The sequence below is a fragment of the Microcaecilia unicolor genome, chromosome 7 (genome assembly GCF_901765095.1).
Source record: "Microcaecilia unicolor chromosome 7, aMicUni1.1, whole genome shotgun sequence".
In the NCBI taxonomy this organism is placed as follows: Eukaryota; Metazoa; Chordata; class Amphibia; order Gymnophiona; family Siphonopidae; genus Microcaecilia; species Microcaecilia unicolor.
The window spans coordinates 106230608-106245142 of record NC_044037.1 but is presented as its reverse complement, the minus strand read 5'-3'; the positions used below and the strand labels follow the sequence as shown (position 1 = coordinate 106245142).

General features: G+C 43.0%; 1 protein-coding gene across 1 annotated transcript in view; it reads right to left on the bottom strand.

The window, feature by feature from the left end:
* The window catches only part of SEZ6L2 (seizure related 6 homolog like 2), a 104122-nt gene that overhangs the window by 41109 nt on the left and 48478 nt on the right, over positions 1–14535 (bottom strand). The window contains exons 7-11 of the mRNA XM_030210802.1: positions 13548–13733; positions 9652–9820; positions 9389–9552; positions 3263–3457; positions 325–463 (exon numbers count right to left, since the gene is read on the bottom strand). Of these exons, the coding sequence (XP_030066662.1) occupies positions 325–463; positions 3263–3457; positions 9389–9552; positions 9652–9820; positions 13548–13733 (853 nt within the window). The remainder of the gene's footprint in view (positions 1–324; positions 464–3262; positions 3458–9388; positions 9553–9651; positions 9821–13547; positions 13734–14535) is intronic.

Genomic DNA, 14535 nt, shown 5'->3' with positions numbered 1-14535 from the left:
ACTGATGTTCTTTTCTGACATATTTTACAGTATAAACTGTATAGTAAATCCACCAAGAAACATAAACTTATAGGCCTGGGAGAAGAATCCATGTCTGGACATGTGAAGCCTAAGATGTACCTATCCAAGAATGTATATTTATGATGCCAATGTTCAACAAACATTATTACCTGTGAAATAACACTGTGAGAATAAAAGCCATTGTTTAGGTCCTTTGGACAACATTTTGTGAGTGTTTGGATTATCTGGTGAAGATTTAGGATAAGTAGTATCTTTTCACAGTAATAGTAAATAAGAATATAACATTTATAGTTTGACACCTACATTTCTATCTCCAACTGTATGCGCTTGTCTTCCTGCACGTGGATCCCCCAGACACAGTCTTGTCCCTTCTCATAGTTCTGTGGCCAGTTGGGAGAGAGGATCACACCTGAGGACTCTGAGATCTCCCCTCCGCACAGTGCTAGATGGGGGAGGAAAGGATTGAAAGCATTCTATCACTGCTGGATGCTGACACGACAAACACCCTCAGGAAAGAGGGGGATAGTAATTCCAGAGAGAGACATAATCAGAACAGAAAAAAAATATGAAAACCCAAAGGGGAAAAAACAAGAAAGGAATGGGAGCAATGACGTAGCCACGGGAGTTCTGGGGGTCCGCGGCCCCCAATTTGGGTTTGGGCCCCCAAAATTTGCTGGTTTGGCTGGCAGGGGCCCCCTGAGCCCCGCAAGCAGAAACTTTACTGTGGCTATATTCGCTGCCTGCCCTGCTTCCCCCTCCCTCGCGTGCATGCTCAGTTTTAATGAAATTGAGCACGTGCAAGCTTTGCACATGCTCAATTTCACTAAAACTGAGCATGCACGTCAAGATGGGAAAGCAGGACAGGCAGCACGCCACCGAGTATCACTACAGGAAGGCTTCTGCTGGTGGAGATGGGGGAGCCCTTCCAGGTATGTGAGGTTGCAGCAGGGGTGGAGAGCAGCGGGTGAAGCAGGGCAAAATGTGCTCTCCCACCTTAGACTCAGCCCCCCCCCCCCCCAAAAGAATCGAGGTCTGGCTAAGCCTCTGGATGGTAGAGAAAAAAAACTTTGTGCTCTTAAAAAAGATCCAGAAAATGATGCCACAATTCCTGTGATAGAGAAGGGGAAAAAGTCATTTAGGTAAGCACAGAATGACCCACAATCTTTACGAAGTGGAGGAATGGTTTAGTAGTTAGAGCACCACCCTTAATAACCAAGAGTGGCAGGTTCAAATCTCACTTCTGCCTCTTATGATCTTGAGTAAGTAACTTAACCTTCAATGTCTCAGGTACAAAATTAGATTGTGAGCCCATCCAGGAAATGGATGGCATGAGGTTCATCCTGATTCCCATGAATCCTCAGTACTCTACATTTAAGTGGCAATTCTATAACTAGCCACCGAGCACCAATTTTAAATTTTAAAGATACTGTTGTAGACCAGTGTTTCGGCGCCAAAGCACCTGCCTCAGGGGTCACAATCAACTTTCTCTGAGAAGAAGCTGATAGGCTTGAATAATTCCTTTATGTATGCAAGTTAATCCACAGAGAGAACAAAAGAACAGCCAACCGATCAGCAAACACCATGTGACATAAAGGAACTATTCAAGCCTATCAGCTTCTTCTCAGAGAAAGTTGATTGTGACCCCTGAGGCAGGCGCTTTGGCGCCGAAACACGGACTGTGTCGGGTCCTTGATATGAATATTCTGAATAAACTGGTTTTTGATATTATCTCCCTATTGCTTTGCGAATTTGTCAGCCTCTACTTTTGCTGTTTTGCTTTGACTTTCCGTGGAGGCTCCTCCTGTCTTCTTGTAGACCAGTGTTTCCCATGTCGGTCCTGGAGTACCCCCTTGCCAGTCAGGTTTTTAGGATATTCACAATAAATATGCATAAGATTGATTTGCATACACTGCCTCCATTGGATTCAAATATCTTTCATGCATATTAATTGTGGATATCATGAAAACCTGACTGGCAAGGGGGTACTCCAGGACCAACTTGGGAAACACTGTTGTAGAACACTAGGATAAGCCCGAATTGGCACAACCATTTATGCTAGGTCAATGGCAGGCATAAACAGTGGTGCCTAGTGCACCATGCAAAGCATGTATCATAGTACTCTACAGGTTATTTGCATAAGGTGGATACTTGTCCATAATCCACCCACAATAATGCCTAGTGCGCTTATGCATGTAACAGGCAATTTTGGCACCTCTGATGCACTTAAGTGCCAAGTTATAGAATTGCTTTTTTATTGCCTGAAGCCACTGCTGAGGATGGTGAACTGTGTGGGATTCAATTTTCTATCCCTTTGGGACACTTGTAGGAGGCAGCAGAGGTTGATGTATGGCAGGCTTATCCAACCTTTATCTATTGGGGGCCACATTTTATATTTGGTAAGATTCAGAGGCTCAAAACGTATGCGTGCACACTCTTTTTGAGAACCACACATTCACACACTCTCTGAAAACAGCCAGTATCTATCTCTCTCTCATGTACCCTACCCAGCTTTCACCCACTCCACCTTTCATGTACCCACCCCCAAGTCTTCACCCTGTCTCTCTCTCTCTCTCTCTCTCTCTCTCTCTCTCTCTCTCTCTCTCATGTACCCCAACCCTCCCAGCATGTAGTTTTGCTCAGTTTCTGTTCTACTTACTTTAGTCTCTGACAGTGGTAAAAAATTAAAAACTAAATAAAAAATGGAAATAAATTGAACCAAGGAAGCTCGAGTTGTGCTATTACAGGTATGCAGGCTGTTTCACTGAAGAAATCAGTTTAGTCCAGGTTTGTCCAACCTTTTTCTCTCTCTCATATACCCCCCACCCCAACCTTCAACCAATCTTTTTCTTGTTTTCTCATACTCCCGCCAGCCTTCACCAAATCTCTCTCTCTCTCTCTCTCTCTCTCTCTCTCTCTCGTGTACCAACCCCAGCCTTCACCCAGTCTCTTTCCCCTCAACTGGCTCCAGTGGCAGTCTGGTAAAAGGATTTATGCTTCCTCACATGACTCAGCTGTCTGCAAGCTTGAGCCAAATGATGCCTAAAGTTTAGGTTAGTCTCAAGGTTTCAAGTCTCAAGAGACTTGAAACTGTGAGACCAACCCCAACTTCCTGCACTGCATGGCTCAAGCTTGCAGATAGATAACTGTGTCATGGTGGGGGAAACAGGAATCCCGATAAGCTTCCAAGGGCCGGGTTTTTTCCACAGACTATAGGTTGGACAAGCCTGATGTATGCCCTCACCTTTGCAAATGGGCTCACTCTCATTCCAGTGGGGATCAGAAGAGTCCACACACTCTATGACTGCCGGCCCCTGCTCCAGCATGTACCCAGGGCTGCAGGAGAACTCCACCAATGCTCCCACACGGTACAGGAGGTCCGAAGTGCTGAAGTTTCCATGTGCCAGGAAGGGTTCATAGCAGCGGTCCTCATCGAAGGCTGGAAAGGATTAGGCAGAGGGAGAGAGGGCAGAAGAGAAAAGTGAAAAGAAGATGGAATTTGTGGGAGGTTGTAGGAGAGAGAAACCGAGGAAGGGAGACAGAACATGAGAAAAGTAAAGAGGAAGAGGGAGGAAAGAAAGAAATGTGAGAATTCATTTTGTAATAAGAACATGAAATCCATCAATGAGAAAAAACAGGAGGGTAGAAAGGCTTAGAGAGTCAGAAAGAGGAATTAAATGTAGCCCTCCCCCTCTCCCCCCACCCCCCAGGTTTGTCACTCTTTAGTGGGTAGCTCACTCTGTGGGGAGACCAGGGTTACATATATCAGGGGAGGCAGAACTCTACTCTCTAGAGCCACAACTCCTGAGATGCAGGACTAGCAAACACTGGGAGGCCATTAGCCCTGGAGATCACTGGCTTCACTCACTGTCTACCCCCAACAATGCACAAGCTAATCCCGATGTGTGTTCTCCACCAATAAAAGTTTAAAGTCTTTAAATAGTGAGATAGATAAAACAATACAGAGCACTACATAATAAAAGGCACAGTTCAATTCGTCTGTCCCTCCCTCTTAAATAGAGAAACTCTACTTCTTCGGTCTTTCTGCTCCTAACTCCAGGGCCAACTAGTGAGATTTCAACAAATAAAGGCATAGCCCAATACTCAAACCTGGCCTTTAAGGGCAGGCTCCTCTGACTCAGTCTCTAGAATGCGTGGAGGGGCATAATCGAACGGAGCGCCCAAGTTTTCCTGAGGGCGTCCTCGCAGGACGTCCCCACGAAGGGGCGGGGAAACCCGTATTATCAAAACAAGATGGGCGTCCATCTTTCATTTCGATAATATGGTCGGGGACGCCCAAATCTCAACATTTAGGTGGACCTTAGAGATGGTCGACCTAAATGTTGAGATAGTCGACCTTAGAGATGGTCGTCCCCAATTTTCGGCGATAATGGAAAATGAGGACACCCATCTCAAAAACGACCAAATCCAATTCATTTGGTCATGGGAGGAGCCAGCATTTGTAGTGCTCTGGTCCCCCTGACATGCCAGGACACCAACCGGGCACCCTAGGGGGCACTGCAGTGGACTAACTGATGCACTAACTGAACGGAAAAAGCCCTTCCCTTACCGATCCCTTAGCGATTCGGAAAGGAACGGGCATGCATGAAGGAAATCGCATGCAAATGAGCTGCTCGCTGTTAGCTCATTTGCACACGATTTCCTTCCTAAGGAGGGGAAGCCAGTGCAGAGCAGCCAAGAATTATAGTAACATAGTAACATAGTAGATGACGGCAGAAAAAGACCTGCACAGTCCATCCAGTCTGCCCAAGATAAACTCATATGTGCTACTTATACCTGACCTTGATTTTTATCTGTCACCACCATCACTACCACCCAATCTCTGCTAACCTTCTGAGGATCCATTCCTTCTGATCAGAATTCCTTTATGTTTATCCCACACATTTTCTAGAATACTAGAGTGGATTGGACTGTTACTCCAGTTTGGGGAATTTGGATCTGTAAAAGGGTGGCCTGTTGCACTTATTTATTCAATATCACAATTCTTCATGTACAGCCACAAAACAACTTTTTAGGGTGGATAGTGTTCCTTTTATTATCGACCAGCTAGAGATAGGAGTTTTCAGTTTTGGCACAGTATAAGTTATTTTGAAACTCCAAAATCGCAGCCCCACACTCGCCGTGTGTCACAATGGACACAGAGACCCCCACCACCCTGAGTTGAACCAGAAACACCCAACACCCAAAGTGGAGAAAAAAGGGAATCAGCAACGCCACCCAGCCAGCCCAGAATCATCGGACCACAAGGCATGGGCACGATGCAACATCACACGACCAAAGACGTGCGCATGCCAAAGATGGCTTCATACACGCAGACAAGCTGCGTGTATAATAGCCGTCTACAACCTTAAAAAAATGCAAGTCCAGGTGAAAATGTGCTCATCAGGGACATCTTTTTTTTTTTAGTATGGGTGAAGGACGTCCAATTGTTAGGTGCCTTTGCTATGCCTCCGTCCCTGTGACAGGCAGTTGAGGATGTCCAAAATGTGGATGTTTTGGTGAGAAGGATGTCCATGCCTTTGCTATGCCTCCAACACCCCCTTTATTTATTTGGATTTTGGATCACAAGTAGCAGCAGTGGGATTTGAACCAGCCACCTCTGGATTGCAAGACCAGTGCTTTAACCACTAAGCCACTCCTCCACTCCACTCCCTTGAAATTTGGCCATCCCTGTGGGGGGGGGGGGCAGTTCAGGATGTCCAAAATGTTTGAAAGAAGGACGTCCACGCCTTCACTATGCCTCCGCTGACACACACACACACACACACACACATACATATACCCAGGGACCTGCATACTGCTGTGATGGACCTGAGTATGATATTTGAAGCTGGCAAAAAAAGTTTTTAAAGTTGTTTTTTCAGGGTGGAAGGAGGTTAGTCACCACTGGGGGAGTCAGGGGAGGTCATCCCCGATTCCCTCCGGTGGTCATCTGGTCAGTTCGGGCACGTTTTTCAGGTTGGTTGTAACAAAAAATGAACCAAGTAAAGTTGCCCAAGTGCTCATCATGGACGCCCTTCTTTTTTCCATTATCACTCGAGGACGCCCATGTGTTAGGCACGCCCCAGTACCGCCTTCACTACGCCTCCAACATGCCCCCGGGAACTTTGGTCGCCCCCACTTCAGGATGCAGTTGGGGATGCCCAAAATCGGCTTTCGATTATGCCGATTTGGGCGACTGTGAGAGAAGGACACCCATCTCCCGATTTGTGTCAAAAGATGGGCGCCCTTCTCTTTCAAAAATAAGCCTGCTAGCCTCCTAAACTCTGCTCCTTATGGGGTTGCTCGATTTCATTTTAGTTCTTTTCTGCTTCTGAGACCTCCTTTAGTCTCACACTCCTTACTCAACATTGGGTTGTCCAACAGCTTAGATAGCCAAAGAGAGAATGCCAGTGGCTTAATCATGGATCAGTGGTAACGTAGAGATCCACAGATGAAACAACACGGTACAGCCAGAATTCGGAGGAAACAGATTTATTCAAAGACCTACTTCATCTTTGAAAGGATGCATCTCAAGATGGCTCTTTCAAATTGTGCTATGTAGAGTTTAGCTATATCTGGGGTCATTGTGGTCCCAGCGCAGTACCCTTGATTTGCTGGGAAAAATTGTCCTTGGAAACAAAAGTAATTCCTTTTAAGGGCTAGACTGGCTAATTCTATAAAAAAAAAATATTGGAACCCAAGATGAAGCACTGACTGTCATCCAAAACATACTAAACAACAGATCAACCAACTTAAGGGTTCCAACTTTTTTTAATAGAATTAGCCAGTCTAGCCCTTAAAAGGAATTACTTTTGTTTCCAAGGACAATTTTTCCAGCAAATCAAGAGTACTGAGATGGGGGTCACCATGACCCCAGACATAGCTAATCTCTACATAGCACAATTTGAAAAAATCATCTTGAGATGCATCCTTTTAATGATGAAGTGGGTATTTGAATAAGTCTGCTTTCTCCAAATTCTGGCTCTGCTGTATTGTTTCATCTGTGGCCCTCTACACTACCATTGCTCCATGACTATCTTGTTGCCGTTTCCCTCTGATCTGCTCATCGCAGTGGCTTAGTCAGCCAAAGACAGACAAGCTCTGCAGTCTAACGGCTTAGCCAGTCAAAGACAAGATTATGCCCTTGGGCTGCCCTATTTATACAATTCAGGCTTTGTTCCCATATTAGTAGGAACTCCTCCTACATGACCTCACTAGTGGTAAACCCCAGTGTTGTAGAGTAACTAAGTAAATGTAATTAGTTACCGTACTTAAGTAAAATTTCAGTTACTTTTACTTGTAAAGAAGTAGAAGATAACATTTGTTACTTTTACTGAGGTAATAATTTCGACAATTTTTACTACTTTTACTCAGTTACATTTGATGCACTGAAAAGTAAAAATGAAAGCAAGATGTAAATGACAACTCCTTGGTAAACCAAATGAAACATCAAAACCTGGAACAGAATTTTGCTATTGCAAACCTCAACATTCAAACAGTGGATCATCTCATCTTAACTTTTGCTTTTCAGTGAATATAGCCTATGAGAACCTTGGAGTTGCCTGTGTTTGTTGAATTGGTTACTGGTCTCCAGCTAAACTGAACAGTGATGAGTTGAGTCACTTTGAATCAGAGATAAAGCTGAAACTGTTTGCAATTCTTGGTGAACAGACATGTTTCTACCTCAACAGCTGGTGCTGGTCATCCCATGGAAAATTTTACATTGGGGTGACTGTCCACTGGATTGATAACAGTCTTTAGAGAGGAAGTCTGTTTCTCTGGCCTTAAGACTGAAAGATTTCTGCACATTTAATGTTTTTGCATCAATTCTCAAAGATATTCAATCAGGATTTTCCATCACATGAAAAATTGTTAGAACAACAACAGACAATTATTCCAATTTTGTAAAAGCTTTCTCTGTAAATGGACAGGATGACAATGATAATGAAGATGAAGATGCAAATGATGAATTATACAGCAGTACTTCTAATGCAGATGATGATGATAAAGTATTCTATGCTATATGGAGGTTAAGTGTTTCAAATAGAAATCCCTTGATTAACACTTTTAGACCCTATCAGAAAGCATCAATAGTTTTTCAGCCTGGTCTGATTTGAAGGAACTTTTTTTTATCAGACTGAATGCTCCACTTCCTGCTAGTGCAGTTGTTGAACACCTTTTCAGCTGTGCAGGATTAATGACTCATGAATGCACTCACATGAGAGACAGTCATTTTCAAAATTTAGTTTTACTAAAAGCAAAGTGGATTGAATTGTACAGCAGTAGAGTTATTGGAATAAAAACATTAACAACAGTTGCATTCATTGTAATTGCAATACAATTACTTTTTACTCGAAAAGTATTGTATTAGGCAATAACTTTTAAACTTTCACATGTTTTTCACTATACATTTTACTTTTACTTAAATATTAAAAATATACACTTATTTTTACTTTTACTTAAGTACTTTGACCTAATACTTTGAACAACACTTGTAACCCTCCCACACCTAGGCTCCAACATTTCAAAATTATTGAGGGTGCCAAACACAATACAAATTACACCTCCCTGGACACAGTGAAGGAAGTAGCTCAATATTAGGCATGCTCTGCACTGACTGGTACTGACATTGCTGGCTCCTATGTTCCCACGCTTGGAAACTTCTTTGATATCAGATTATGTCAAATCTTTACCCGATAGAGCCACTAGAGGTCTCTACACCAGAGAAAAAGGAAACAAACAGAGAAAGCAAGACAGAGAAATAAAGGCGGATAGTAACATAATTATAAAGTAGGATCAAGAAACCAGCAGATGGTACCCAGCTAATAAAACTTAAAACTTGAGTTCAGAAGTTACAGAAAATCAACAACAATGAGAAACAATGAGAAGGAACAACAATGAGAAATACAGAGAAAGTGAGAAAGAAGACGTAAACACAGTGACGTACCAAGGGGGGGGGGGCGGTGGTGGCGGTCCGCCCCGGGTGCACACTGCTGGGGGGTGCCGCAGCGCGCGCCTGCTCCTCCGAGTTCGCTAAACTTCGTTCGTTCGCTGCAGCTCCCTCTGCCCCGGAACAGGTTACTTCCTGTTCCGGGGCAGAGGGAGCTGCAGCGAACAAACGAAGTTTAGCGAACTCGGAGGAGCAGGCGCACGCCGTGGCACCCCCCCAGCGGCATGCACCGGGGGGGGTGTCATTTCACCGGAGGGGGGAGGTGTCATCTAGCAGGGGGGGCGCATTGGCACTCCGCCCTGGGTGCCATCCAGGCCAGGAACGCCACTGCGTAAACAGAACTTAAAACAGACAGAATGAAACAGAAGGATAGAGACAGGCAGAGAAATCGGCATGGGCAATATGGTCCCAGGTTACCTTCATATCGCAGGCTGAGCAGTAGTGGCACTGCTGGATTTTCAGAGATAAGCTCCACGTACAGGGACTGGGCGTCACTCAGCAGCCCTCGCTCAGGCACATCATCGAGGTCCGAGTCATAGATCAGTGGGGAGAGTTGGCTGCTCCCGCTGCGGATCACCAGTCTATGGAACCAGGGCAAAAGAGTTGGGTTTGGGTGCTGCATTTGTATAGTTCCTGTCATACAGCAGACAGGGGAAAAAGATAGAAAAAATAACACTCACCTATCATTGTCTTCATCTAGGGAGACCCGTTCAAAGTGCAGGTGCAGTCGTTGCCCTTCCCCTGCCTCCAGGAGCCAGCGACATGTCAGATTGTTGCTATGACTGCTGCTAAGGTCAGGGGAGACAATTCGGCCCAGAGTGGCATTCCGGATAGTTCCTCCACAAGATGCTGTGGACAGAGAGTCAGGGTCAGGCAGAGAAGCATACTGATGATGGTATATATGCCTGGGGATGCCACCTCATCCAAGAAGGTTGAGTCCTGGTTTTGCTCCACTGCATGCAGGGGATTGTTGTCGGCCTTTTCTGGGCAAATCAGAACTACAGCTACATTAATTCAATAACATAATAAACAATCCCAACACTGCACAAACTTTCTTTAAAGCAACAAAACAAGTTGTTCTTGTTGATCAGAAATACTGCTCTACAGAGCCTCAGCTGGTGACTCTTCACACGGGGATCTTACCTCCATGATTCACCGCAATCATCACTGGCTCTTTACTGTGACCTCTCATAATACTATGTTTATTGAATTGCTCAATTGTAAATAAATTTGGAATTTTTTACTTTTTAAATATAGTTAAAACAAAACTTATCTCTAGGACTGGTGACAGCCTTAGAGATAAGTTTGTTTTATCTATATTAAAAAAGTAATAAACAGAAATAAAACAAAAACATAGAAAAGAAATAAGATGATACCTTTTTTATTGGACTAACAATACATTTTTTGATTAGCTTTCGAAGGTAACCCTTCTTCTTCAGATCAGATTTTCAGATCTGAAAAAAAGGGTTACCTTTGTAAGCTAATCAAAAAATGTATTGTTAGTCCAATAAAAAAGGTATCATCTTATTTCTTTTCTATGTTTTTGTTTTATTTCTATTTATTACCTTTAAAAGTGGACTAACGCAGCTACCAAATCACTTTACTTAAAAAAATTTTAAAAATCCAAATTTATTTACCACTAAGCAGTTCAATGAGCATAGTATTATAAGAGGTCACAGTAAAAAGCCAGTGAAGACTGCGGTGAATCACAGAAGCAAGATCCCCGTTTGAAAAGTCGCCAGCTGAGGCTCTGTAGAGCAGTATTTCTGATCAATAAGAACAAATTGTTGCATTGCTTTAAAGAATGTTTGTGCAGCGTTGGGATAGTTTATTAAGTTAATTCAATAAGGAAAAATCAAAACTCTACCAGTTCTCTTGGAATGATCTGGGTTAAGCAGCAGTCCCTACATATAACATGGGATGAAGAAAACAGTCATACATGCTGTTTCTTTCACAATGATAATTAAGTGAAAAGAAGCTACTGAAAGGGACTAGAGGGTAAAAAAAAAAAAAAAGGTAGCCCCCTAGAATTGTTTGCCATTTTCTCAGTAACTGCTTTGAGTTTCAATGAGAAGGTTTACGTACTTATTTAGTCATCATACTTACATATTACTATTAAACAACATAAGCTATGTTGATGTTACTGACATTTTAGCATTACTACCTAGCGATTTTTGCACTTCAAAAATGTTTGAGCTAAAACACAATAAAATAATGCCATTCAAACGATACAATTAACGTGTCAGAATTTTGCACACTGTGAATGCTCAAAGTGTCCACCCCAAGCTTTAACACAGGCCTTCAGTAGCGTTGCGAAATTCTTAACAGCCTTGTCGATCATTCCTTATGGCAGGCTGTCCCAGATCATCTGTAGTGCTTCTTTAGTTTGGCGATTGTTTGCAGCTTTGGGTGGAATTTAACATAGGCCTCCAACACTGCTCCCCAGTCAAAAGTTTACATCACTGTGACATCATTAACAGTAAGCTGGTGCTCTGGGGGTGGGGTTGAAATAATGGTAGTTTACAGTGCAAACATTTTGAACATGCGAAAATCATTGGGGGTTGGTCACTCCAAAAGTCTGTAACTTCACCCGTGTTTAAAGATAATCTCATTCCACTCAGCACATAACATAGATAGTAACAACAAATAAAACTGTAAAATTTTACTTTGAAATTCCAAGCGGTTGCTGAGAAAACAACAAAAAAACTCTAGGAGGTTACTTTTTTTTTTTTGCCTCACCCTGTAGACTGAAGACATGAATGCATACTGAAATGTCAGATCATATTTTGATTAACAAACTTTTGCATGCAAAAAAATTATTATTAAATATAGCTAGACACATTTTGGGACCAATGGTTTTACCTGGAAGGTTAAGCTGATTGTGCGTTATCCCAGATATGAAAGTCTCTTTTCAAATAATTCTTTAGTCTTTAATTAAATGGCTAGTACACTTAAATTTTTTCTCATTTATAGTGGGTACTTTCTGTCTATAATATGATATGATTAAGAAGCATAGATAGAGAGATGCATATTGGGAAGTTGTGGCAGGAAAAAGGTGAGAAATTTCTTGGGATTCAGTGGAAGATATGGACTAGAGATGAAGTAGAGATGAAGTAGTTTAATAATGCAAATGTACCATACAATGGAAACACACAGCCAGAAAGATGAGCTGTGAGAAAGAATGATATAGCCAGACATGCACCATAGACTTGTGAAATTCTAACAGATGCAGTTTAACAGACAGCTGCAAGCAGATGCATCCTGGGATGGAGAAGTACAGTCATATTGATGCACCATGGGATGGAGGGATACAGCCAGATACATATGCATTAAGAAATGCAGAAATGTGGAAGGGCATTTTTGATATGATGTTTAAATCCGACTTTGGACATTTTGCTCAAGACTGTCCGGGTAGTAGCGATTTTCAAAACAGCAAAATGTTTATCTTTTTGTTTTGAAAATAGCCATTTGCTAGTCATTGTTCTGCTCTATGCATCTATCTTTTTGGACCATTTTCGAAAAAAATAAAATAAAATAAATAAATAAATAAAGAACATCCAAGTGAAAAATGCACAAAATCAAGCCACTCGGATGTAGGAGGAGTCATCATTCTTAGTAGACTGGCCACCCAGACATCCCAACAGAGCAATGGGGCACCCTAGGGGGCACTGCAGTGGACTTCACATAAAAACTAACAGGCACACATCTCACCATTACCCCCTTATACTATATGGTGAGCCACCAGAAACTTACTGTACCCAACTATACACCACCATAATAGCCCTTCTGTAGGTGTCAGTTATATGTGGGTACAGTAGGTTTTGGGTGGGTTTTGGTGGACTGACACTTTCCACCGCAAGTGTGGATTATAGGCCTGGGTCCCCTTCTCCACAATGCACTGCACCGACCACTAGGCTACTCTAGAGACCTGCTTGCTGCTCTAATAGGACTGGCCATAACATCTGAAGCTGTCATAGAGGCTGGTATATACTAGTTCTTTCACATCTTTGAGGGATGGGAGGGAGTCAGTGACCACTAGGGGAGTAAGGGGGGGGGGGTTCATTCTTTTATTCCTCAAGTGGTTATTTAGGGCACTTTTGTGGTTTAGTCATTATTAAAGCAGGTCTAGCTAGCTCAAAACGTCTTAGCTTTTGTCCTGGATGGGGTTTTTTTTTGTTCCAATATGGCAGAAAAATATCCAAGTGTTAGGAATACCCAAATCTCACCCTTAACACCCCCCCTCCCCCGGACAAACCCCCTTGTGATTTAAATGCACTACGGATAAACAGCATAGAAAAACATTTGGAACATGGGTTTCAAAAATAGCGATTTGAACATTTTGGGCAAGCAAAACATTCAAATGCCGCTTTATGCCACTTTTTAAATATTTTTCTGGTTCGAAAACGAGCCCCATCGTCACAGAGACTACTATAGAATGGAGAAGTTATGCCAGATGGCTGTACCAAAGAGTGGAGAGGTACAGAGATATGTAGTGTATGATGGACATGTCCAGCAGCACACTTGCACAATGCCATGGAAAAGCAAAGATGTAGAGTAGAATGAACAGGGCACTGACCCACACAGAGGGGTGCTCTCCCACTCCAACGAGGGTGGCTGACATTCAAGCAAATCAGAGATTCTTCACCATGGAGCTTAAAGCCCGGATCACACTTGTAGGTGGCAGCACCTCCGGGGTGCAGGTCACTTACAGTCACATCACCATTGTCAGGACGCCGGGGGAAGACACAGCTGAGAATAAAGGCTATATGTTTTGAAGAAAAAGGAGAGAGAATCCATACAGTCTGTTATTGTATATCTACCTGTACAGATTACTCAGTAAGAAAGGATATGAGCACAATACAGAGCAGTTCTTATCTAAACAGGAGAGGATCCTACTTGGATATAACCCACTTACTGGGTCGTGCCTGGATATTTAGAAGCATTTATCTGGATAGTGCTGCAGAATATCCTGGCAGACTGCCATAGTACTGTCCGGGTAGTAGAGAGTCAGAGCGGTCCTGGAAGTTATCCAGGCACTGAGATATTGAGTACTGGTGCCTGGACACCTATCTGAGCAAGCAGGATATAAGCAAATAGTGGTCCTAATTTGACTGGCTAGTTATCTGGGTACTGGCACTCAATATTGGCTGGATTCCAGATAATTTCTGGCAGCCAGTCAATCCCAGATATTCAGTGCTGGCACCCAGATTAGACCTGACACTTAATATCTGGACACCATTCAACCAGGGGTGGCCAGCATTTATAAAAACGCTGACCATCAAGGGCTGAATATCAGGTGGTACGTTTCCAGATCACCAGTCGTGCTTGTAAATAGTGTTTATATGAAGGGCAAAAACTATGGTAACTTTTCACACACTTGTCTTTCGTGTTTACAATATGTACATTTTTATTAAATTCACAAGAATGTTTTTGACCTTTCAGTCTTCTTCACGCCATTTTGGACTTCCAGCTCAATTGAAAATGGCCTCTGTTGGACTACAAAGCCAACAGCCTTCACTCGCAACTACCAAGGGGTTTACTTACATAATTCCTCATCCAATTCA